This window comes from Rhipicephalus sanguineus, chromosome 1 (genome assembly GCF_013339695.2).
Source record: "Rhipicephalus sanguineus isolate Rsan-2018 chromosome 1, BIME_Rsan_1.4, whole genome shotgun sequence".
Lineage (NCBI taxonomy): Eukaryota > Metazoa > Arthropoda > Arachnida > Ixodida > Ixodidae > Rhipicephalus > Rhipicephalus sanguineus.
The window spans coordinates 114,045,806-114,073,164 of NC_051176.1; the positions used below are offsets into that span (position 1 = coordinate 114,045,806).

At 46.7% G+C, this 27,359-nt stretch overlaps 1 protein-coding gene across 3 annotated transcripts in view; it reads left to right on the forward strand.

Moving 5' to 3' along the window:
* LOC119396375 (transcription factor SPT20 homolog) overlaps window positions 1–27,359 on the forward strand; it is a 90,482-nt gene that overhangs the window by 55,719 nt on the left and 7,404 nt on the right. Inside the window, exons 1-7 of one of the 3 annotated variants that reach the window (XM_037663591.2) lie at window positions 9,778–9,974; window positions 10,066–10,140; window positions 13,844–13,945; window positions 14,783–14,810; window positions 15,857–15,981; window positions 20,649–20,731; window positions 26,259–26,304. In XM_037663591.2, coding sequence (XP_037519519.1) covers window positions 10,124–10,140; window positions 13,844–13,945; window positions 14,783–14,810; window positions 15,857–15,981; window positions 20,649–20,731; window positions 26,259–26,304 — 401 coding nt within the window. In that variant the 5' untranslated portion in view covers window positions 9,778–9,974; window positions 10,066–10,123. Of the gene's footprint in view, window positions 1–9,777; window positions 9,975–10,065; window positions 10,141–13,843; window positions 13,946–14,782; window positions 14,811–15,856; window positions 15,982–20,648; window positions 20,732–26,258; window positions 26,305–27,359 lie in introns of those variants that run through there. The other 2 variants (XM_037663598.2, XM_037663577.2) reach the window with 2 other exon arrangements.

Consider the following 27,359-nt stretch of genomic DNA (forward strand, 5'->3'; position numbering starts at 1 on the left):
AGTAAGGTAGGTAAAAAAAGCAAATGTTACAATTAGCACAGTAGAACACATCATTATGCAATAATATTTGTTCTATAATGATGGATATTTGTGGAATGATTATCCAGCCTCTTCACGTGTCTGCCAGGGTCTCTCGATGCCGCTCTAATTACCGGATATTGTTTGACTCGGCACAGCGAAGCAGCTAAATTCAACGTGACTCTCTTTAGCGTACTACAAAATGAGATGCGTGTAGGTGGCGTGGTCTTGCGAGGCAACACGTCATCACTTTGAGCACGATAAAAGTTTTCGTTTCCAAAACATCACGGCGACAATGGCGGTGCAGGGCAGGAACGTATAGCACTGCTGTGCTTGGATTGTGCAGATATTGTGATGCACTTTGTCAGTGAACTCACAATGCCAGCGTAGCTTTGCTTTTGTTACCAGGAATGCACATGATTATTGTACACATGGTTTTTAAATGCGAATGCATTTCTTAGTCGGGCTATGTCAGGCATCCGGCGTTGTCCGCGCGCCTCTCCGCTCTCACTCCCTCTCCCATAGCAACAGCTGCGGGCGCGCGCTCTTATCCTCGCCCCTAGCAACCGGAGCAGATGGTGTGGGCGGAGTAGCGGAGAGTGAGTGGAGAGGAGGAGCGCGCTCCGGCGTGTGAGGGCGCTCGCATCGCGGGAGCTCGGCGGAGCTCCCGCGTGTGTGGAGAGAGTGTAGGAGAGGGTAGGTGCAGTGCTTCGCCGCTCATTCTCTCGCCGTTCGCTCTCTCTCCTCCATGCGCCACCGCCTCAATGCAGTGCGTTTGAAACGCGTTTGTAGCGTCTGTGCTGCCTTGGCACAGCCTGAAAACAGCGCGTTCTAAACGCGTTTGTGCTGAATTGAAGGCGGTGGCAACATCCCTGAGGTGATTACGAACGCACGTAGGAAGCGTTCATTGAAAGAGGCGCCCAAAAGGGAGACACTTGAGCGCGTCGATGTGTCCAGCTTTACGCCATTCAAATTACTACGCCGTGTACTCTCGGCGCAAGAAATGCATTCGCATTTCCTCACGATTCCCTTCTTGGAGGTGGGGGCATTTTTCTTTTTGTTTTTCTGTCACGTCATTAGTGACGCACAGACAACTGAAAGCACTGCTTTCATCCAAGTATCGCTATTTACCTTTGTGTTTTCGTATCTCTCTCTCACTCTCTTTTTTGGCGAAGTAATAGGCAGGACTCATGTCTTGCTTGGCACTCCTGTCTTTTTTGTTATGAATTTCATATCTCTGTCTTCGTTGCTTAAAATTGTCGCCGCGTTGTCATCATCATCGCCGGGATCCAGCACGATATATATATATATATATATATATATATATATATATATATATATCAAAAGACACGCCTCTGTACTGCTATTCTTCCTGTCCTTCTCATATTGAAACATTTCTGAACGCCAGGATAGAAGTTTAAATTGGCCACTTGCCATCAACGCTGCATTTGTGCTCGCGCCGAGGCAATATAGATAAACGACAGTATATATAGGGAATATACTTGGCCCGGTTGGTGCAGCATAGTTCAAATAGTGGAAATTCCAGAGCGCGCAGACGAGCGACAAGAAAAGAAGCGAGACACAAAAAAATGTGTCTCTCGACGCTTTTCTTGTCCGTCGGCTAAGCGCTGGAATTTCCACCATTTGCGGTAAATGACGCGTGCAGCCGACAGTCTTTATTATCTGTGTTGATGATGTAAGGAGCACCGGAACGGTAAGCACGAGACAGTTTCCCTTGGTCCTAATCGTATCGTAGATCGCAAACTCGCTCGTGAGTCGACTCACTCTGACTCAGACCAACTCGTGAGTCTGAGTGAGTCCGGCTGGCTAAAATTGGCGATTCGTAGTACTAGAATTTGGTGAGTCTGCGTCTGAGTGAGCTCAATCGAATTGAACACTGATAATTCTGACTCCGAGTGAGCCCAAAGCAAAAGATATGTATAGGAAGCAAGGTGACTTTTAAGGGCTCGTTTTTTCTTTGTTAGACACAATATTAATGAGAACTAACAGACAATAATGCCAAGGAAAGTGTAGGGGGTGTTATTTTTAGTAATTAGAATATAAATGTCAAGAAAATAAAATGGACGAAAAGATAACCTGCCGCCGGCAGGACCGAACCTGCGACCTTCGAATAACGCGCCCGATGCTCTACCACTGAGCTACGGCGGCGGTCATCCTCTCGTCCACTTTATGGTGTATATATGTACATTTAAACCTAGGAGTGTTAGTCAGCGCCGGTCGCAGCCATGGCGGCGAGTGTGGAACACTCATGTGGACACATGTGGAACACTGTTGACATGTTGACGCATGTGCAACACACATGTGGAACACTCGCCGCCATGGCTGCGACCGGCGCTGACTGACACTTCTAGGTTTAAACGTACATATATACCCCATAAAGTGGACGAGAGGATGACCGCCGCCGTAGCTCAGCGGTAGAGCATCGGACGCGTTATTCGAAGGTCGCAGGTTCGGTCCCCAGGTGATCTTTTCGTCCACTTTACTTTCTTCACATTTATACTCTAATTACTAGAAATAACACCCCCGATACTTTCCTTGGCATTATTGTCTGTTAGTTCTCATTTATATATATATATATATATATATATATATATATATATATATATATATATATATATATATATATATATATATATACTTTTAGGGAGTCTAATTCAGTTCCATTTGTTTTGTCGACTCATAGTCCTAACTGCATGCAAGGTGAACGGAACGTTCCTTACTGCTTCACTGGGTTCAAGCAGCTTCCTTTTACTTTTACTTACTCATCGTTATCGCCTCCCCTCCCTCCACTTCGCCTCTTCACTTCCACATTTTCTGGTCGATAGGACATCAGCGGCAAGGCTGCGAGTGCTGTTTTCACGCCACGAAGACCAAGCTGCGTTATAGCAATATTCGTGCGCGAACGAAAGGACGGAAGGGACTGTGGCAACCACAGAGAGAAAAAGGATATATGAAACAGCCGCTCCCCATCGGTCGTATAAGGCGCAGCTTAGCTGTCGCAGTTCGTGAGCATGAAATAAATGTGAAGCAGCGAGGGCTTCACGAGAATTACAAATCATCTCTGCTGTGTACTTTCTGTAGGCAGGCAACTGTCGCGAACTGGCTGATTTTTCAAACGATAGGGCCAATATTCACAAAAACACTTCAGGGTAAAATTTTTTGTAAGGAGGAATTCCAACCCGCCCTGCATGCTTGAGATGAGATATCAGCGAAGTGCCGAGCTAAAGGCAGTGCACACTTACGAAAGAAAAGTTGCGTAAAATATGTATGATATACTATATGTTTCTTCCTTCCCTAAAACCCGCACTGCAGCGCCATCGTAAAGGGGAAAAACCATTGCTGGAATAAAAAAAGAACGCATCGCCTGTCAAAATCACCGTGCGAGGAAACTTTATACGGCGAAATTCTGTAGCGGATTTCCGACCAGCATTCACCGATGTGGCATAGTTTTATGCGAAGTAAAGGAGTAAGGGAACAAAGAAAAGCGGCGTCTCGGAGCAGCGCGACCGGCGGCTCTTGGTTGTGCATACACTGCGGGGTATCCCCCGCTGAACAAGAGGGTACACAATCCATCTTTCACGAATCTGCCAGCAGCATTTCCCCGCTCTCCCGAAGAGTGCGTTTCGGGCCGCACATACAGACGGGCGTATAGGCAGCGCCGCCCCCAAGAGGAGCGCGTTCCGGTCGCTGCGGCTATTTTGGACGCGCCGGAGAGATGCCTGCTGAGCATCGAGTTTCATAAACGGTGACTCAGGCGCCCCTTCTTTGCTTTGTTTTTCGACGCCGCTTCGTATAGCGGAAGTGAATTCACCTGTCGTACCCCTTTCCGCTCCATCCTTTCTGTCTCTGGTATCGGGTGAATCAAGCCGTTTTGTTTTTGTTTGCTGCGGCACTCTAGCGCTTTCGTTTTAGGAATGCAAGGCATTTGAAGTAAGAATTGAAGCTTTACGGAAACCTCACGAGGCGAGAAACAAACATGCTGTCTTCGAGAGACGTCGTATTTGTGTGGCTTCAAGGCGGTGCCGAAATATCGGTACCACCGCTTCAACGTCAGCAAAACGCTTCAACGTCAGCGTGCTGTCGCCATGCAATAGAAATGGCGAATTAGCTATGTGCTGCAGCATAGAGTGGCACCAGTTCTTTTCTCTCACTTTTATCGCTTTTCTATTTGTGCTAAAGTAGGAAAGCCACATGTAAGGAATTTCGTTACTTTCGCATTTCGCAGAAAAAAAAAAAAGCGCGCTTGAATTGATGTCCAGAGGTCCGGAGTGTGTATATTTTTCCAGTCAATTTTTCGCGCCAAAAGGCTGCCGCAGCCAGTCGGACACAGATAGCGGCGTTTCAGTCACCTGTTCTGCGCGAATATAACAACAGCGGTTCTTTAAACTCAGAAACTTTGATAACCGCTAGCCAGGTACAACGCCATCATACTGCTTTATGTCATATACTGCATTGAGCGCTTTGGTCGTAAGAACGTATGTGACACATATTGCGTCACGACGCTACTTTTTGACATTTGTCGAAGTCTATTCCTTTAAAATATGATTCCTAGTGGTTTCCATATCAAACAATAGACATCTTGAGCCGCCTTGAAAGTGTAGGTAAATTTGTTGTTTAAGTGCCACTGAAATGAAGACGCTAGGCGACAGTCCACATTGACATTCACAGGCAATAACCGTGCGCGATTAGACCACTTGTAAACCTGCGCTAAACAGGGTTTACAAACGAGGTTCGGAAAGCCGGCATCACAATGTGTCCTCCTTAAACAATGTGCTTTGACCTGTTTTAGCGGCTCGCCTAAATGTGCGGCTAGACAGATTATTTTTCACATAATTAGAGTTTAACCTCGCTACAAGCTTGACAGGCAACGCCAGGTGAGTGTCATGACGTATAAAAGGAATGCGCTGGTACGCAATCAAACTAACACTTCTGCATAAGAACACAAATTTTCAAAAGGCATACGTTCGGCTTAGCTCTTGGGCTGCTCACACGTGGCCGGGACGAGTTTTTGGCTGCATCATATTACATGTTTTTTTAACCTGCTTGTCCCTGAGAAGTTTAGAAGAAAAATATGGTGAGTTTGCTGAGCTAAAACATGCACATTGCCTTTCATGCAAGTTTTATAAGCGCGCCAACTCAAAACTTTCTTACTGCTCGCTGTTAAAGGAATCCCGTGACCTTTTTACAAGTAATCATAGAATGACCTCACTGTCGGTTTAGATTGCCTGGCGCATCTCCTGCCGCGAAAACATTGGCCGTCATCCCGCCCTGCAAACGTGAATGTCCAGCGAAGCTGTATCAAAGACATGCTGAGGGGGGGGGGGGATTATTGGTTTAGAGTAATGGTAGTCATAATCACTTTGCTATCGCTGTGGTAGACCGTGATTGCTTCCGCGACCACTTTCAGCAAGACGAGTGTGTTCCTTTCGTCGAGCATTGTATTGACGTTGTTTTTCTGCTGCCGTTAATTTCCGTGGTCTACCCATGGCAGTCTTATAATGAACTGATAGAGTTGCTTGACGGGTCTTTCTTTTATATATGAAAGCAGGAGACACACGCGGGGAGAAGGAAGGGCCGTTTGACGTCATTCGAAGTGCTCGTGTGAAGTGCAAAGCAGTTGCAACCTAATCTTTACGGGCAACGCGTGGCAGGGTGTTCTCATTGTTCACAGGCGCCTTATCATCCATCATGCGGTTTTGGTGCTCTTTTTGTGGTTTTCTTTATTGAAAGGAGTACTGAGCTCTATGCTGTATGCCTGATTGCAAAAAAAGGTGTGCCGTTTGTCTTCAATTGTTAAAGGGCCCCTAAACCACCCAGAGGTCGAAATTTAGTTGTGGCGTTGCAGTTGTGCACGATAATAATAATATCTGGGGTTTAACGTCCCAAAACCACGATATGATTATGAGAGACGCCGTAGTGGAGGGCTCCGGAAATTTCGACCACCTGGGGTTCTTTAACGTGCACCTAAACCTAAGTACACGGGCCTCAAACATTTTCGCCTCCATCGAAAATGCAGCCGCCGCGGCCGGGATTCGATCCCGCGACCTTCGGGTCAGCAGTCGAGCGCCATAACCACTAGACCACCGTGGCGGGGCCGCAGTTGTGCACGAGTCTACAGCGAACGCGTTCGTCGGCTCGTCTGTCCACCTCTCCGAATGCCCTTCCTCAGGGTCCGAGGTGAAAACGCAAGGAGCGCGCGCATCTGCTAGGATAGGAGTACACGAGCATCTGGCGTTTCCTGTTTACGCCACGAAATTTTCCGACCAACGAGAATTATACAACTTCCCTGTAAAACATTTCGAATCCGTTAAGTATAATCGGAGTTACAGGCAGTTATCGCCGGCTTCAAGCGCTCTGCCTTTTCTTTCGTCCCGACGAGCGCGCTGCAAGCTGCATGAAGTTGGGGCGGGGGTGGTGATGGCAAGGGGTCAAGAATTCACTTCACCGCGCTTCATGGCCTTGAACATTTTCCATCGACTTCTACTTCCAGCCGACGAGTGCGGCGCCGGCACCATAGCGTAATACTATGACACTACAATAAACGACAGAACGAGAGAAAAGGAATTGATCGAGTGGCTCAGTTATTTGTTCGACACAACCTAATGATGCCAACAGACAATGAAGCCAAGAAAAGCATAATGGACGTTATTTGTAGTTTTTAACTGTAGTGTAGTAATTATGACGTAAATAGAAATGAATTAAGGTGGATTAAAAACATGTCGTTCTTGTAGAGGTCTTGGTGTAGTTCTAAATCCTGCGCTTAATGCAGCTCCACTACCGTGAAACCAGAGGAACTCCGTAGCGATTTCTTGGCGATTTCTTGGCGCCAAGAAATCGCTACGGCGCGACCCAGCGATATCTTGGCGCATGCCACCGTCTCGGCAGTCGCGTGCTTGCGAGGCGGTGCCGCCCTCTCTTGCGCGGTGCGGGTCTCAGCCGCATGTTTCAGAAGCGTTTTTCGCGATTTTAGGTAAATTATTGCTACTCCTCCTTGGCTATTTCTGTAGTTCATGATTTTAGACCTTGTTAGTTTATTTGCACTGGTTTTGAGCATTGTTAGCCTTGTTTTAGGCCTGCATTCACTGTATTAGCCACTGCGTCGCCATGCGACATGAGACGGTGGACGACAATCCGGGCCCCTAAAGTGCGCCGCACTTAAAACAATTTGCCACCGGCGGGGACCGAACCCAGAACCTTCGAATTTGTGGTTGCGGATTAGGTTTTGGTGATGATGATACGCATCGGCAAGAATTCTCGTAGTGGGCTTAGTGCGAGATAAGTCACCGACTTAGGCATGTAGTGTTTGGTAAAGCACGCTTGTAGTACGTCACGGTTGGCGCATCACATGAATGCGCAGGACAAAACGCAACATTAGGCTGACGACCGTCGGTCGAGACCTGAAGGACAAAGACGAGATACCTACTTTTTAGGTGTTTTTAAGGATGTACGGTCAAAACCACGTTTATCTAACTCGAAAAAGAAGGGGGGGGGGTAATCAGTTGGATATACAACTTTTAAAGAATGTACTGTATTTTCGTTGCAAAGTTTGGTGCGCAAGTTAGCTTCACGGCACTGCTTCACTATAACGCAAGGAAAGCGGCTTCATGGCAATGCGCGGATGTGCTTACAGCGAAGCTGTCTTAGTCTACCCTGTGCCGTCGTCGTCGTCGTCCTGGTGGTGGTGGTGGTGGTGGTGGCAGTGGTGGTAGTAGTAGTAGTAGTAGTAGTAGTAGTAGTAGTAGTAGTAGTAGTAGTAGTAGTAGTAGTAGTAGTAGTAGTAGTAGTAGTAGTAGTAGTAGTAGTAGTAGGCACAGTCATAGGTCGGCAAAAAATGCGAAACTCACTCAGACTCACTCATGAAATATATTTTGCCCTTAGAGCTCACTCGGACTCAGATTCACCAAAATTTTCCTTAGCCGGACTCACTCGGACTCAAAATCACGAAAATATTACTCACTCGAACTAACTCAGATTAAGACTCGTGGCTCGATCTAAGTCTGAGTGAGTCTGAGTGAGTCGACTAATGAGTGAGTTTGCCGACCTATGGGCACAGTACAATAAAAACTGGGCGAGTTTGATTCATGATGTGAAACGGCGCGACTAAAACAGCGCATAAAATAAAAGGACACAGGACGACGCGGTCATCCTGCGTACTATTATATGTGAAACGCAGGCCGCGTGACCAGAGGAAGAAGTGAATAAATAAATAAATAAAACGAAGTGACAGTCATAATGATGCTCGGAATGATGATGATGAAGATCATGCTAAAGGATGACGATGCAAGTGACCTCCTTAGCCAATCACACACGCTCGCGCGCTTACAGCTTCTCTGTCCGACGGTTTTCACGGCGTAGAAGTGGCTGAATTCTTTTTAAGTTTTTTATTTTCCGTGCTTTGTAGTTTTGGGGGTGCGGCTTGTATGCAGGAGCGGCATATTCGCGAGAAAATGCGGTATAGATGGAAACAGCGCCTCAACATCTTCGTACGCAGCTGTGCAAACTCGACGGGCGCCGGAAGCCTCTATTCGCCTTGGCGCTAATTTCAGCCTTGTTCTTCACTGTCGTGTTCAGCGTGCCTCTTGAGAAGCTGTACGCAGCGGCGAGTGAGACTTCTTTTCTCCACGTTCGACTGTGTTTATTGTCGCCAGCTTTGCGTGGAACAACAGGTTCTCCGTTTCCCGGCAAGGGAGCGGAGGATCGCGGAGAAGCGAACGGCGACTGCGGACGACGGGCCGATGTGCGCGACGACGAGGCATCATTGGAGAAAGCACGTGATGGCAAGCGGTACTTTCTACTCGATCCGCACGGCGCCCTCCTCGACTTGATCATACCGCTCACTCTCCCAAATGCACGCGGGAAGGTCCCCTTCCGTGAGGAAAAGCCAACTTATTGTGAGGGCAATCCAACTTCTTGGGGCGTTCCGCGCTGTCCGATGTAGGAAGTGTTCCGCCTATTTTTGTTCGATGTAGCCGATGTAATCTGGAACGTTGTGTTTAGCCGGAGCAGTAACTACCGACAACGTAAAATGCCTTCAAAGCCGAAGGAATTTATGAAGTCCTGCAACATTTTTTTTTTTCACTTGTCTTATCCTTTAGAGAAATAAAACTATACGTGGCTCCGCTGTGCCTCGTGAGTAATTTTGTATTACTTGTTAGAAGGGGTGATGCACACCTCCGAAAACGGGCAGGCAGCCAGGCTGACAAACTGCTTCGGCTGCATTCGACTCAGAGATGCTTGCTTAAGATTGCACTCAATCATGTGAGTCATTCCTGAGCAAGGTCGAGCCGCCTTTGCTGCTTCCCTTCTCTCTTGGGATGTATCACTACTACCGCGCTTCTTCCTTGAAGTGCACCAAACCAAGCGCCTCTGATTGCGAGCAATGCGTACAAGCATGCTGGTGCATCAGCGACACCAGTTGGACGCAATCACACGCCTGCTGTAGAGGGCATGGCGGCCCCCGATGCACACGGGAGGCTCTTTTTCCGTCTCTTCTTCCCCTGACGCGGGCCTTGGTTCGTGCAGGGCCCCCGACGGAAAAGCAGCGAGAGATGAATTTGCCCCGGGCAACCCTGGCGGGGTTGGGAAAATATATTTTAGGACGCTGTTGTGAAGGCCTCTTTCCCTTTCCTTTAACGCTGCCACAAGAACGTGCGCTCTTCTTTCACCTTCCTTCGGTACCCCTTCTTTTTTTTGTTCCTCCACCTTTGGCTAGGTCAATTTTCGCTCGAAAAGAAAAAAAAAGAGAGAGAGAGAAGGTAGGGAGAGCGGGGTAAGGCTTCCTTCGCTCTCACCACCGCGCTCGAGTCGCGCTCAAGCTCAGGGTTCAGACACGAAGAAGGCCACCAGGCAGGAAGAAAGCAACGAGCGCTCTTGGAAGGCAGCTCCACCCACAGGGTTGACACGCGGTTCCCCGTCCGCAGCTCCTGACTCATCAGGTGACCATCACTGTCGGTTTCCTCACGTCGGTACACTGCTTTGTTGGTCGCTGCCACGGTTTACTTACCTCTTCTTTCACGCGATCCTTAGGTTGTCGTCGCCTCACCGTTGAAGTATCGGTTTTCTGGGCTCCGAAGCGCACGTCAGGATGTTCGAGCTTCCGCCGTAAGTGTGGCCTTTCTTGTCATGCTGAGTGGCAGTGCTTGCGTTTTGGGCCAGGGCGAAGGACGGAGTTCGTTCTTCTCTCGGAATATCGCCTCAAAAGCTAGAGTCTCCGACCTTAAACCCCAATGCATATTCGAGGCGTGTTGCTTTGCCCGTGGAAAGGAGGAACCTCATCGAGTTGTGCCCGACAACATGTCTTCTGGTACTGATGAAATGAAAGTGACCGTCACGTCGCCGTGAACTAATGTGCACTGGTAATCTCGTGCCATGCTTTTCGAACACAGTGCGGATGGTCCGGGCTTAGGGAGTTCGCCTCTCACGCGAAGACAGGGAAGTTGAGACATCGTGATTACATTACTTCGCCGTTTGCTGACATGGTCTGAGGAGAAGGAAACGCCCTGGAAATTGGCATTTCGTGCACGGAGGCAGCACTTGCACTAGTAGTGCCGGTGGCCTTTTCAGGCATCTTGATTACTTTGCTGTTACATTAATAGCGTTATGGGCAGCTTATTCGTACGTACCGAGCCTGCACTACAACAATGAGAAGTTCTACAGCTGAGCAATAAGTAATACTCATTTCACGAAGGAAACAGGGAAAGTGATCATAGTGAGTAGTATTAGGAAACAGTGTTGCGTCCTCATGCGCGGCGTAGATTACATATGTCCAAAAGCCTGGCTATTACTGGCTTTGTTACCAGTAATAGCCACGCTTCTCCTAACGTTTTCACTTGCTGCCTTTAGGGCGTTAAATTCAGTTCCTAGCCGAGACTGTTCAAATCGGTTCTGCTCGCGCTGCGTATTATGTATGTTGCTGCTCCAAATCGGTGTTTTAATACTGACGTTCTAATTTCCTCGCTACATGACTATAGAAAGATATCCTACGAAGGACGGCCTACCCGTGAAGCAAAGACGAAATCATGGCTTCTGTACTTGCGGTCACGTCGACTGAAACCGCTTTGCTGAAACAAACCATTCGCGATCACCTAACTAACATACGAACACTTGAACTTCATGGCTGAAGGAAAGCTGCGGACAGCTACTATATATATTGTCGTCTTCCGAAGCCTACTCGCTCCCCTCTTAAAGTCCGGCATATTTTGTTGCTATAGTGATCATTCGTGGACGGATGCTACGCTCACAGAAGCCTGCCTCTGGCCTCACGGCCTCCTAGGTGTTTTATAAAATAGGTGGTGCTGAGCGAGAAAGACCTAGGCGGTCTTTCTCGGCTTGAAGTCAGAGAGAGAGGTCAGAGAGAGAGAGAGAGGAACAAAACAAAAACAAAATTATGCTTCGTCATAGCAATCGCACCGTGATCATCGGCGCACTTATGCACCGTGCGGTTTTGAGCTACTCTGAACTAACCTTTTATAATTCTCAACATTGCTACCTAAAATACAATGAACAAGAAATGTAGGGTAGAAAGGCGCGACTGGTAATCTTTTTCTTTTGATAATTTCGCTCGAGTTTGTTAATTGAACTTGTATATAGCGCTTGTAGGCCCGCACACAATGCAGAAAGCGTGTTTGATTTCATTGTGCTGTGTCCCTTTTCATGTGTCAGCTCGTATTTACCAGCTCTAAATCAAGTTCGTTAGAGACAGTAGCTTTGTAGCCACCAAAGCGACCAAGCCGTGCCGGTAACCAATCCACCAGAAGACCATTCTAGTTAGCACGTCTAGCGCGGAACGGAACGGTCCCCATATTGAAATATGCTTCATTGATCCTTCACGTTGCCCAGCTCAGAAGGCTTTCCATGCCTTGGAGCAATAATTATTACTCTTGCGCAAGCACGCGCCACCTCTCGTAATTTTCTTCATGTTTGTCGGTTGCTCGTTGATATCATGGCGTGTAGCAACCGCTTAATTTCCGCTCTACTTGTGCCCGACACGGCCGCGCACTATGACGGTCACTGAATGCTAATGGTCTCTGCGGGATCATGTCGCCTTTGTTGCTAGCGTCATACTCCTGAGATCTCCAGAGTGCGCAGTGACAGTCAAGAAAAAGAAATTGCAAAACTGTAAATGACAGCATGAGTTATTACTTGATATTAAAACATACATATACAAAAGAAAAATGGGAAATAGGGAGGGAGAACGCTGACAACTGCCACCGAGAAAAGCACAGGGTTGAGTGCTCTTCAGCAAGAATCGGATAGAGATATAAGCTGAAGATAGGAAGAAAGGTGGTAAATAGGAAAGGACTGACCGAATGACCGGTCACAAATAGTGAAGAAATGATTAAGAACAGAACAGACGCGGCTGAACAACGACAGCAACAGCAAAAAAAAAAAAAAACTGCTCCACAAACGGCAAGCCAAGTCTGTTGCCTAAAGAAAATTAAGCAGAACAGGCGATCGTCGAGGGTCGTACACTTTAGACCAAGTATACTATATTCCTTTAGTCTTAATGTGCACTGCATAAGGAATATGGGGCAATCTTTGGTTTCTGCGGAATCAGTGTGCACGATGCCTTTGTGAATGGTCGGAGCGGAGGTGTCATCTTTCTGCTGAAGTCATTGTGAATGACGTCGTACTAATTAAATCGTCGTGCATACATTGCGCACGCGTCCTCTGCGCTATTAAGACCGCAGCTTTCGAAATGAGCTTTTAACGCACGTTTGTTTTATGGTGGAAGAGAGCGAAAGACGCTGCATAGAGCGTGGACCAAAGAATATTTTAAAACAAAAATCGTTCGAATGGAAAGAACCACCACGATGAACAACGTAGCGGTGCTCCAAGATTTGGTGCTTAGTAGCAGGAGCGCTTATTTTGAGCTGTTTCGCTTTAAAAGCCACGCGTTGGACGCGGCTCACGTAGCCCTTGATTTTTGGCACATGCAGCCTTTCAGCTTAGGACACGCCGAAGTCTCGGACAGGCATCTCTGCCTCACGCGGCCCGTGCTACTGAAAAAAGCCTCACGGTCGCGCGGGGCATTCTGCGGGCCTGGAAAGTAGCCACGACGAAACGATGAGCTCCGCAAGGGGAGCTAAATTGTCATTAGTAGCCAAGCAGACGGCCTCAACTAGAAAGAGGATACCGGATAAAATGACACATGCGATGAGGACGAGCTGTGTAATATCACTGCGAAGCAAATAAATGACTGAAAACGGCTCAAGTGGCTGAGCTCTCGCTTGTTTGTTTCCCCGTCAACATATAGCCGCTTATATATTTCTTGTACCGAATTCAGCGAACGCGAGAGAGCGCAAATGCAGAACAAAGCATGGTTGCTGTTTTCGAGTTAATTGGTGTCTTCATTGAAGCTGGAAGAACGGGGGTAGAAATATTGTCATTGAATGCTGGTACATATTACGCGTACTACGATGTTTTTACCTTATGCACCTTATAGAACGACACACGCATGGCACATTGTGCGAATCGCTCCTTTGTTCTTAATATCGCTAGCTTTGTTCTCGTATATAGTCTTAATTGAAGAGCAAACACTATGGGTGACAGTATATGTGTGCGCTGACATTCTTTCGCATGTAACCGCGAATTGTTGCATTACATCCTCATCATCATACTCATCATCGTTTATTATACCCTTAAAGGCATTTTATAAGGTATTACGTATAGCGAGGGTGGGTAAGAAATAGCAAAGAGGACATGTCGTAAGACGGATGCAGTACCTCACTGTGTTTCCGGCTTGAACAATCTTGTCGTTCAAGATACGTGGCCGTGCGTGTGACTAACACAGAATAAGTTGCAGGTGCTCTGTGGAACTCAGTGTGTACGGAACCGTTCTGCTATTTCTCTTGCTGGATTTCCTCGTCGAAATATACGATTTGCGCTGCAAGAAAGCTGGTCTATCGTAAGCGTCGCTTTTTGTCGCACGCCTTAAGTATGCGTATAGTTCCACCTTCCTTTCAGGCATGTCTGTCCTATAGGAGTAGTAACCGAGGGAAAGAGAAAGCAAAAAAGCAGTTACGTCCCTGCCACGCTTGATAAATAGGGTATTAAACTTGACTCTTACCGGCAGTAGTACTGACTACACAACTTGATGTGATTAATTAAGTAACTCTCGTATGCAGGACAGAACAGTAAGTACTCCTCGGGTTACCGATGTTAGTATTTAGCGAGAGTACCACGATACATCTCCCGGTCACCGACGAAGCTAACCGGTTTTCCTTAGCCAGCGATAAAACGCGATGCTGTTTTGCTCCGCATACAAGACAGCGAAGTCTTCGTTGTAGCACTTCGCTTTAGCACTTCGCCGTAGCGTAGCAATGGTGCTGCGGCGAAGGACCTTAGATTCTCGAGACAATATACCTTCCTTGTGCTAACAGCTCCTAGATATTTTTGAGCAGGGACAAGCTAAACGTATTTGACATTTATTTCCGTAGTCACTGCCCGAAGCTGACTCTTGTAGTACCTGTAACTTGCATTGGAAATTAATACCGGCACGAAGGCCAGAAAATGAACAACTAACTATCAGTGCATGCATTCTGATTCGTGGATGATGCATGGGCGAAATGCACTTAGAGAAATGCAAGACTGCATCTATCAATACCATGAGAAAAACATCATCGTGACAATGTCACTCTAGCAAACGTTATTACGAACCCGCTGTGGCGGCAGCATTCTGACATGCACATGTGCACATGGAAGGATGTCTATTTAAATTTCTTTATTATTATTTCTTTTACAGAGAAGACTTTCTCCAGAAGCCGAGAAAGGTAAGCCATTATTTGCTATTTGCCCATTAAGCAGGCTTCTTGAAGAAAATGATTGCTTACCAGCATGTATATACACACACTAAGCACGATGGTATTTCACTTTGTGCTTTTAGGATAAAAGAGCTACTTAGTAAAAGTAAATGGGGTTTTGTGATGTTACACTGTTAGAGGCTGAAAAACTAGCTAGCTATGTTAAAGCATACCTATCACAGTACTGTCTGCTATGGTCGCGGACGCTCATTATAGAATTGGCACAAACGGACAAATTAGCGAGATAAAGTGGACTTACAGAACACTTTTTTCTCCGACCTCAGAGACTCTATGTCGACTGAAGCAGTAAATTCATTGCGGGGATCTGAAAAATGAAGTTCTACCGCATGAGAATCTGGCAAATACTTCGATTGGTTCGTCTGCTTATGGTATTTAACGTCTCAAAGCGACTCGGGCTATGAGAGACGTCATAGTGAAGGGCTCCGGAAATTTCGACCATCTGGCGTTCTCTAACGTGCACTGACATCGTACAGTGCACGGACCACTAGCATTTTGCCTCCATCGACGTGCGACCGCAGCGGCCAAGATCGAAACCGCGACTTTCAGGTCAGCAGCCGAGCACCTTAACTGCTGTACCACGGTGACGGACAACACAGACGTTCGATGCTTCAGTGATATAAAATCACATAAGACATTCGGCCCATAAAAACTCATCAAAGTGACTTTATTTGACGTCGTGCCATAGACCTGACACTGTAGAGGTATAAATTTTTAACTTTCATTGTAAGGCTGTGCGGGAGGCATACACAGATGTCTATCATAGCCCACGTGTTCCACAGTGAAGTTAAGCTACATAATTTAAAAAAAAAATAATTCGCTATGCACCTTCACACGCGGAACGGCAATGCGACCTTGCGAATGCAACACTTTTTTTTTTCTCGATGAACGTGCTGTTTCGTTTAAACCATTTTGAGCGCGTGTCGTTGTATGAATGGCGACGTTATTCGGTGGTGTATGTTCGCTCTGATCGGCTGTGTTCGCTGCCTGTATTGCAGGGCGAGCCCTCGACAGTGAAGGCCGTTGTACACAACCAGTACAACTCGCCCCTGCAGCTCTACTCGCAGGAGAAAGTCGCCGAGACTTTGGCATATCACGCCCAGGCCATCACCGCCGAGGACGGGTAAGCACAACCTTCGCCACAAGCCGTGTAACGCCATATTCACGGACGAGCACATATACACTGTATACATCACACTGACGTTCACGGAACCAGTATTTCGAACTAGTTAACATTGCACACTTATTCGTAACGGGAAATATCATACATAGGTCACCATGTGTCCTCCAAAAGTTAACGCGGCATCGTAATCTCAGCGAGAACATGAAGTGCAGCGCATCCTGTTAACGTCTTATAAATATTACCTACCTCTTCAATCAATGTAGTGACCGTTTCACAATCGAAAGAAAATTCGCAATAATTGTGAAGGAATCATACTTTTGATGTGTACGGTTCAAAGGTTATACCGCTTTTTGTTTCTGAAAGAATATTTTGAAGGCAGGTGGCAGAAACACTCATCTGGAAAGGGCCACGGATGCGTGAGGGAATGTCCTGACCTCCACGATACCCTCACTCTACCAGGTCCTCCGCCAGTACGCCATAGAGAACGTCTGTACACACACTGACAACACATCTTATACGAGCTGTAAGTCGAGTGAATACTGCCGTAGCCAGGAGGACCATTGGGGGTTCAAACCCCCCTCCCCGAATTTTTTTTAATTTTGCGTGTGTATGTATACACGCACACATACAAACACACGCACGAACATACATAAAGTTTGGTTGAACCCCCCCCTCATTACCCCCCCCCCCCCCCCAAAAAAAAAAAATGTCTGGCTATGCCATTGCGAGTGAAGTTGTCTTCAAGCAATTATGCATGTAGTTGCTAGTATGCATAACACATTGCATTATGCTAGTGCAGCACAGTGCATCTATTTTTAATGAAGGCGTACATGACAAGACCACGTAACACGATCGTTGACCGTGAACAGCTTCCAGTAAAGTGTTGTAACACAATTCTTGCAATAAGATGCTCTCCTATAAATGTAGTATAGTTGTTTTGATAATCAAACTTCGACAGTGCCCCTTGCTCTTAAATCTCATAAAGTGAGCACCAGGAGAAAAGGCAAGCTAAAGTGCATGAGTCAATTTCGCTTTCTACAATGCCAGAAATAATCTCTTTTACCTCGAGATGAAGCGTCCATCGTAAGCGATAAACGCCGCAAAAACGAAAGACGGGTGACAACGTTGCCTCGAAGTTTGAGCACCGGCTGACCATGACGTCACAGATACTGACAGCTCTTGCTTGGGCCTATGTAACGTTTTTTATTGGTACGAGTAGACTACATTGTATTCGCAGTAGGCTAAAGACTAGATCGTAAAAGAAAATCAAAAAAAGAACTTTTACAGCTCGTATGCAACGGCCGAAATAGAAAACAAAATATTGGGACATCCATGACGTCACACTGACGTAAGTACCAGCGATGAGGCTATGGCCCGAATAATACTAGAAAAAGTGGAAGCTTTGACTTTATTATCCCCTTCTAATCGTTAGCCGTCTACCATGAAATTAACGCAAATAGGCCTTCTAAAGAATACTTTATCAGCCTAGAGAGATTTCTCCGTTCTCTTCAGCGCCTCTTTAAACTGGTGTCAACGAAACCAGTGTATACTAAGGGTAGCCGAGAAAGTAGGACGGCTATATGTGTACTAGCAACGGGCGTGAAGCTCGATAAATTTGTCAGCGGGGCAAACTAGTTCAACGAGACGAGTATAAGTGGAGAGGAGAACATGTGGGAACAGACTGACGAGATGTGAAGCAGTATCCTCGCGTGGCGTTAGTCTGCGCCTATACCGGTATTTGAAACAGACACGCTTATACACGAACTGAAAGAAAAAAGAAAGAGAAGAACAAAGTGTCTTTAAATAGCGTGGTGTGTCACGTCGAAAAGTAGGTGGGTCCACCGCGACGCGCAGATTTTGACGCTTTGCCAGACGTCAAGAATGGCAGTACGGGTGAGCGAGCGTGAAAAATGTGCGCTACACTAATCGCGTTGCTAAAAGGCGCGACTGCTTTGCTTGCTCAGGAAGAATGATCTCTCGTCGCTGCCCCGTTCAAGTTAGAAGCCGCCGCGACCGAGGGAAACGGCATAGGGATTCGACCTCGCAGTGAACGAAAAAAAAAACAAAAAAAACAAAAAGATACCAGTAAAAAAAATTCGGAAGAGCAGAAATCGGAAATCTGTGCCTTCTGAGAATTTATCCAAAGCTTAAAAGCGCGTACTCATTGACCAGCGTTCCGACAACCACCAATCAAGATGGTGATCGGTGTGATAACGACAGTATTGTCATGAAGGTAGCCAAGAGCGTTGCAGAAGCCAGCTACGAAATATAATTTTTATTAGTACAAGCTCTGGAACGTCATAGCCTGAAAGCGAGAGACAAAAGGAGTAAGGAGGGGAGGTTAGTCGGATACCGGAAGTTCGATTGCTACCCTACAGTCCGGAAAAAGGGAACGGCTGAAACCAAACCGTGGTCACTGGCGTAGCTGCCTGTGTACTGTACTTCGGAATACTTATACAGGGAAACGGGAAGTAACCCGTGAAGTCAGTATGGCGTGTTTATCTTGAGACTCACGTTTAGCTTTCATAAGTCCACGAGAAATGACGTCGAGGCAAAAGGTTATTTTTTTTTTCTTCTGGCTATTATTGAAAAACAACCGCACGCAAATTTGCATTTGCATGGATTTCCAGTACATTTCTCAATTTTATCAGTTGCTGTGCGATGCCGGTGATCGTTCTGTTTGCCAGGACGGAGCTGTGCAACATATACGAGCATAGCATAGTAAACGATTGTGTTGTGTTTTACAGTAGCACTCACTGAAAACAGGTTTCGTGAATAGTGGTTGCTACCTGCACCCCGACCGCTTCATTTATCCCTATAAGTTTAGACAGAGGTGCTGTAACGAGAATTTGCGTTCAGAGTTGTCGGAGAGACCATGTTCTTTCATAATTGCCGCTTAAAAACATGCCTGCGTTTTCAGAGCTGCTTCACCATTTCAGAGCTGCTTCATGCATACAATATACTTGTGGTAGGTAAACAATGCTAACGAGCGTCGCGGTGATAATGTGGTAATGACGAATGTGCTTCCTGTGTACGTGATCCCATTCATGTCAGCTTGAGGTACTACTGCGACCGGCAAACTTAAGATGTTCGCAGACGTCTCGACGTCTGGAACTCAATGAAATTTACATCATACACAGTGGACACTCTACAGCCTGTGATTGCATCGGTAGGCTTCATTAGTCGTTATGAAAACTCACTGAAGAAAGAAATCTCATTTCGAACGTAGCAGAGTCGATTAAGCACGATATAATTATTCGCTAAATACTGCTGAAATACTCGAGTGGGTGTAGAGAGAGCGTACGTGCGCAGAACGAAGACGGCTTTGAAAGACGCAATATAGAATAGAAAATGAGTCGCGTGCTTTAGATTTTTTATTACTAAACCTGAAAGCAGTTCGAAAATTTCCACGTCGAAACTGGCCCCCTGTATGGAAAATAGTATTGAGAAATAGACTTGGTGCATCAGACAAGGTCAATGAATAGTACATAAATTAACAAGCACAAATGAAATGTAAAGGAAATTGCTTTCCTGCACTTCGTTCTAAGGCCATAACTATATTTTGTCAAAGGGGGCGTGTGGTGGGGTTGGGAGGTGTTGACCTATCGGGAAATGAATCTGCAACGTCATGATTTGCCTACGTAGGAAAAGAAAGCTTTTTTTTGTTTATTGATCGCCACACGAATCTTTAAAAGCAAAGTCCAATCTCACATCAGTCATCGGACACGACGAATTTCTTTATATCCTCGACTTACTCATGCTACCCTTGTGATAATTAAATGTGTTATTAAGGCATGACGCATCTCAGCGTATTTTACAAAAGGGAAGACTTTCATGTGAAATTTGTTAGAACCCGCGCATTGTGCATCGCGTATTGTGTTGTTGCCCAAGAGAATTGATTGTGGTTCGGCATTGACAACTGCGGTAGTGGCCTGAAGATAGCACTGAAATGAGCCAAAGAACGATCCTCAAGCATTCAGCCTTCAAAACAAAATGGCAGGTAAACAAAGCAGAAATGGTTAAGGGTTCACGTTATAAAGGATAACACGCTTTGGAGACCGTTAATAGCTCCTTGGTTGCGATACGGCTTCCAAGCGTTAGCTTTTCGCTCCATATATTGGTAAACGCATGTCGTCTTTATAGGCGCTTATCCATCGTATAATGACCAAGAAAATAGTAATGGTTCCTCGGAAACATTTTTTTTTTTTGCAGATTGTCTTAGTGAGAGCAGCAGTATTTCCTGCATCTCGACAAGTGGCTAGGCGAGCTTTCGTGGAACACTTAGCTGCCTGGTTCGATTTTTTAGATAAAGCTTGTGGCAGCTATTTTGAGTACCATGCCTGTATTCAGTAGTACTGCTGTCGCATGAGCATCATTAGCCTTTTGCGCAGCAACCATGGATGAAACCATGGCCACCATGGGTGAAACCATGGGTGAAAGTATAACTTGTGAACAGTCAAGGCTTTCACCTGAGTTGGCTTCGTGACAAGTCTGTAAAGGAGCAAGGGGCACGAGTAGAAACAGTAGAAGCTGGGGTAGTAAACAAACATTGTTTTTATGCGAGTTTTCAGCCGAGGCCTCACTCTTGCTGTCTGGCGAATATTTGCCTCTAACGAGGACTCATTTCGCATTTAAGCTTACTCGTAAATCTATTACGTTGTGTGCAGGGTCAACAACATCCAACCCGTGGGGCTGCCCCAGAACCTCGTTCGCTCCGCTGTCCTACAGGCTCTGAGCGAAGACGAAATTGGTAAGACCACAACTTCTGTAGCGTACATGCGCCACTCGATAGGATAAATAGGGCAAACATAAAAATGTAAGCTACAGTGTACTCGCGACGTTCCATGAGTGGAAGAAACGTCAAATTCGCACATTGTGAGTAGCTACTACACAAAGCCATTAAAGTTTTATTGCAGCTAAATATCGGGCTTTTCGATCGTTCTCGCTGTTTTTTAACACACTGGTTTGAATTGATTTTGTATACAGATGTGATAGACCTATGATTAAAAAATAAACGTCCTGGTATTTTGACCACCAGCCTGTAGTCCGAGTGCGGCCTAAGTGAAGGGAAACCTTTAAACAACAGTTTAAAACGGCCTTAGTTATTTTATTGGTCTTAATTAGTAGACATTAAATCAAGAACGTTGCTGTAGTCTACCCAATTTGACAGAATGTGTCACTCTCTCTCGCCCATTTGCAGCAAGCACATGTAATCATTAATGCAGTAGCCAGTTGTCGATGCAGCACTCGCCCATGGCTGTCAGTCTGATGACGGGACGGCCGAACGGGCAAAGCCATGGCGTGCGAACATTAAGCACCAAGCATGCAAGAAGAACAGGCAGAGCGTTATCGCTGTTCCTCTGTCGTCGTTTCTGTCAGAAGGTCGTGGGATGGAATCCCGGCCGTGGCGGCCGCATTTCAATAGATAATAATAAGAATTGTTGGGGTTTAACGTCCCAAAACCACGATACGATTATCAGGGACGCCTTAGTGGAGGCCTCCGTAAATTTCGACCACCAGGGGTTCTTTAACGTGCGCCTAAATCTAAGTACACGGGCCGCAAGCAATTTCGCCTCCATCGAAAATGCGGCCGCCGCGGCCGGGATTCGATCTCGCGACCTTCGGGTAAGCAGTCGAGCACCATAACCACTAGACCACCGTGGTGGGTTCAGCATTTCGATAGAGGTCAATTGCTTGAGGCTCGTGCAATTAGATTTAGGTGCACGTTAACGAACACCTGATGGTCGAAATTTCCGGAGCCCTCCACTACGGCGTCTCTCATAATCTTATCGTGGCTTTGGGACGTAAAACCCCTACAGTTATTATTATCGTTTCTGCCAGTTCCCGCATTTTCTACGCAAAATATGGCTGCTCCCTCGAAGAGTCATAAATTCAGGCCTGTGACAAGATTAAATACTGTGGACACATTTTACTCCGAAATAGCCAGCAGTGTCGTTAACTGCTAAGATTTGTCACAACACGTTACTTTCGACGTGCATTACCGTTACGTGGGTGGTACTTATGACACAGGAGCTCCAGAGTGGCCATAAATCTTGCGGCCCCGTCATTTTGCGCAAGCAAACACTACCGCTGCCAATTTCGCAAGCCAACAGCAGCTTATTTCATCCGTTACGTGGACTTGCGCAGTAGAGCGTAACGTTCGTCCGCCTTACGGCATCTAGCGATGTTGAAGCGCTACTGGAAGTTCTTGCCGTTGGCTGGTAAAAATGGAGGAGGAGAAGAGTAAGAGAACTGAGGCGGCGCCGTGCGAATATCGCGAGGTGGTAACAAGTTTTAGGGCCGGAAATCGAGGCACGGGATGCCGGGCCGGAGCGCTGCACAGGAGCGAAAACTGCGAAATGAGAGAGCCCAGAACCACGTCCCGCCGTCCTGCTTGCTTCCATCGTTGCGCCGCAAAACAGCCGCCGTCCCTGCAGCGGAATGTCTCTGCGCCAAAATAAACCGGCTCTTGGGCCGAGCCCAAGCATAGACGCCAGCAAGACGCGACGACGCACTGCGCTAAAACTAGCCCGGGAATGCAAGCATGCCGCTCCGCCGCCACCGCTGGGGGTTCTAGACCTAGTGTTTTCGATAGCTCGCGCGCACCGCTTTTCTTTTTCTTTTTTCTTTTTCCTCGCCGAGCGTTCGTTTACTTTCGCCGACCGTTTACTTTTCCGTACGGCCTCATTCGCGTCCCTGGTTCGACACGTGCATTTGCCGCCCTGCTATTTCAAATTGACCGCTCGCTGCTGCTGTAGAGAATAAACATTACAGAAGAATTTACATTTGGGCAAGTTGAAATTGGTTATGCATCTTTGAAATGAGCAGCGCAAAAACAAGGACTCGAGAAAAAGTACAACACACCACACAGGCGCTGTGTGGTGTGTTGTGCTTTTTCTCGTGTCCTTGTTTTTGCGCTGCCCATTACAAAGATGCATAGAAACAGACATCATTTTGATAAACAGGCTGGACAGCTTTCTTCGTTCCAAAGTGTCCTCTAATTACTGTAGCGGCGCCCCGGACCTCTACTGCTGCGCTATTGGGCAACGTTATCAAGCCTGGTAATTCGTACAGGGTTGTGCACAAAGCAGCATATGTGGGCACTCGTCTGGGTAGCCGTCTCAGTAAGAATACAGCGCCAGAGGAATTGCTGACGACGGCAGATTACGTTGTTGTGTATTTTTTAGCCCCAGCATCGAAAATAATCACGGCAATCTCCGCACAGATAGTGAAACAATGAATATTTTTTTACACTAACTTTGGCCGGTTGATACCTACTTTTGCGAAGAAAGACGTGCTTTTGAACGCGACAAAAGGAGACGCCAAATGCGAACGCAGTACTTATCGCCTCCTTTTGTCCTCTTTAAGTGTGCCATTTCTTCGCAATAGGATGTACCTACCTACAAAGAATGGTAATTCTTTGTCGGTTGCAATAGTGTTTAAAAGCAATAGTAACTAAAAGAAAGAAACGTTCGCATTAGACACTTTTACCTGAGCGTCGCTTACGCTCCGCTCCGCACAGATATAGCGGCCCGAGCCAGTGCAGAGAACTGCATAAATTTCGCGTTTTCGACAAGTGCGTCTTGCCGCGACGCGCTCGGCTTGGCTGCAAAACGACGGCGAAACAAAGTGGACGCACCTCACGCTCCGCTCAACCGACTTCACAAGCGGAGCGAGTGGTGCGTCGTACGTTCCGTTGCTCGCACGATCGTTCTGCGTATGCGCACTACAGTTCCTTCTACGCGTTTGCGTGTAAATCGCTAGCATACGCAGGTGTCACCGGAGCAGATCGTAAACGCTCAGCTAAAGGAGCCTATTCTTTGAGTCCTTCCATTAGCCGTCATTCCAAAGAAGACCGTGAGATTGCTTTGCGTTTATTATAATTACACCTAGTTTTTATGGGCGATACTTTGTGTTTGTACTCGCCGACTGCATTTCGAGACGTTATACGTCGCAATTTCGTCTCCACAGCAGTGCATTTTTCGCGTTCGGTCGAAGCTGCTTTATTAAGACGCTGCGTAGCCGCGTACTGGGCTTGTCGCGCCGTGCTTTTCCTCTTATGACGCTTCTCTTTGGCACCTGTTTCGCAACTTGCGACAAGCGAGCGGATGTAGTGAGCGAGTCCTTTTCACGAAGGCTGCACATGCACGCTGAGGTGTTAGTGGACTGATCGCGGAAGTATATGCATCAGTTCACGGCACACACTATATGATAACTTTCCCGCTCGTGCTTAAGTGCCGAAGTCTGGCCGCTGCCTGTGAATTGTAGTTGGGGCATGACAAGGTCAATGTACGTTTGCTGGGAGGAGCAGATAATACCGCTAAACTTATGCGGCACCGGTTCTCCTTGTCTGGATGTAAAATAACCGGGCAGTGGGCGCTCGTGAACAACATGATCCAGGAAAGAGCTCCAAACATGATCCCCCCCCCCCTCTCACTAAACCATGATCATGAAAACATGATCCCCCCCCTCTCACTAAAAAAAAAAATGGTTCCCTGTAGTTCGGTTGATTCAAGTACAAATTGTGCAGGGTTATGGTAGAGCATAATGCAAGAGTGTCATTGTCCCGTTAACGGGAATGGCAATCGCCGGGCGGATTCCAAGGGCGGACGTATCGGCCCCCCGGAACGCACCACGAAAGCACGGGCAATTTAAAGCAGGTCCTTTTAGTGCGCCAGCGAACGCTGGTTGTGGTCCAAAGACCGAGTCATAGCCGAGAGTCGATAACACAAACGAAATATATTCTCAGTTAAGTCACAAACACATGCACACTCGGCTGGTATCAGTTACAACTTCACCATATAACTCAGATGGTGTTAACGCAACGGGAACTAAACAGACAGATCACGCGCTACAAATGCAATCTCATGCATTACAACTATTCAAGAACAGTTAAAGTTTGAATATTCAACAGCGTATCCTGTCCACAATTCTTGGACGGTACTTGAATGCTTCTCTTCCAGGAAACACTCACGCAAACTACAGCGCTGATCGTCGTCGTTCCCTCGTCGGTTCCGAATGTTTCTCTTCCAGGAAACACTCACGCAACTTGTCCCTGTTCACACGGCGTCGTCATCCGATTCTTCCAGATCGAACGATCGACTGACCGCACAACATCATAAACATGTCTTCTTTGGCTGGCGGAGCTACACTCAACATAACTTCACCATCTCCGGACCGAATGAATCACTCACTGCTCGCTGGTCGTCGGTGCACGCTTTTACATCCTCTTCCCCGGGTTCCAGAAGCGTCGGGAGTGTTCTTCGGCGTGCAGCACAGCCAAAGCTATGGAAAGGGCGAGAATTTTCTAGTCGATGCCGCTCGCGGTGGCGTCACTCGGCGTCGCGTCATGCTTTCCCTCGAGATGGTTCCAAGCTTTACCGGGCGTTTGATCAGAGCACTGTCGGTTGGGGTGAGGAGGCGCGCTCGTGGTGTCTTTTGATACTTGTTTTTTCGTTGTTCGCGCTTCTTGGGCGAGCATCTGGCGCCGTGCTATCCCGCTACCGTTTGAAAGCGGCCGCGCGCGCGCTTTATTGACGCGCTTGTTTGTGACAAAGAGAGAGAGAGAGAGAAGGAAAAAAGAAGAACCGGCATTCACATTTAAGGTATACCGCCGGTGCCACGATGGGGTCCTTAATTCAATACATGATAGGTCGAAATCGCTAACACTATAGCTTATTTTTGTCGAAATTAGCGATATGCTTACTTAATCTTATTCGATAATAGATGGTCTGCGCGCACGCTGCACAGAAAAACAAGTAAATGACAGAGAATGTTCAATGACAGGAAAAGACTTTCAGCGTAGCTTATAATGGAATGACTTCAGTGAGATCTGTAACGATAACACCCCTAGAAATTGCTATTGAAATAGCAAATATATTAAGTTTACGGACACCCCAGGCGAATTTCTGCCGTCGCCGTTGCCATGATATTCCGTTGTCCCGTACAAGTAGAAGTGCGGTAATATCACGCCCAGCGCGCAGAATGCTGAAGATGCAAGGAACGTGTGATCTCGCGTATCCTTCTAATCTATCCCGGCCGTGGCTAGTATAAGCGGCCTGTGCACTCTTGTCTTGAAGGCCCAGTGGCTAGGCAAGCTGGTGGCCTCGTGTACCTAAGACCAGTTTATGTCTCAAGTGGCTCTTTGGGGATACTTATACACGTGACTGAATTAGAACGCCTACTTTTGTGTTATATGTCATCGAACGTGTTAGACGTCATGCGCACTCGCAACGCTTTCATGATATTCTGACGCCTGCGCTTTTTGTGTCTTTCAGGTGGAAACCCATATCGAACCGCGAACGGGACAACTGCAGTGCAGAGGTAAGTTACTGCAAGGATGTGTGTTTGTCTTTATCCTAAATACTATTTTAACGTAATGAAAAGCAGCAGCCGTCACTAGCACACTGCCTACGCTATCCACTTTAATGTCAATAAAAAAGCAAAGTCCCATAAATACATTTTGACACTGTTCGTGACACTACAAGGTATAATAAGAAAATTAGGAAAAAACACTGAATTTAGGAGGAAGTTTAGAAGAACTTGTTGGTGGGCGAGTTGGTGCATCTCAATACAAAAGGGATAACTGCGCTTCCTGACACACACGTAACATCCATAGACACACACAGGCGCAGACTTGCAACTGAATTTTATTACACACATTCCTCCTACATGTACACTTCGCAGAATTCAATACCCAGCATGCGCTTTTCAGAAAGGTGTCATCACAAAAATCCTATCAACCATAATACGTCATCTTAACAGCGCTCATCGATGAATCTCATTTCTGTGCTATGTAAGAAGACCGATGAACCACTGACGCATTCATTTCCCTTCTTCCTAATGTGGTATGCTTCGCAAATTTCCCTTGCTCTATTATCTCGGCAGCGGCTCAATATCTTAACATCTTTCAGCATCGGTTCGCACTTGCACTCAGAGCAGTGGGTGGGTAGGTGTCCGTTTGTATTGTTTTTGACTGACAATTCATGTTCACGCATGCGCACGTTCACACATCTTCCGGTCTGTCCTACATAACTTTTTCCACATGACAAGGGGATTTCATAGACAACGCCAACATTGCACTCTTGTTCACAACAAGGTTCCCCTTGTTGTAAACGACCCATTTGAGGCAAAAAACTCTCTAGATATTATTAGCTTGTTAGTGTCGAGTAACGCCATTGGCAGTGCCTTTTCCGTCGACATAGAAGATTTATATTATTCTATTCCTCATTCATCACTGTATCAGGCTGTGCGCAGTTGCATCGAAGCCAATGGCGAGGTAGCGTTTCAGAACACAGCTGGTGTGACCGTAGACAAGTTTTTAGTGCTGTTAGAGTTTTATCTTAACTCGACTTTTATACAGTTTGAAGACAGCCACT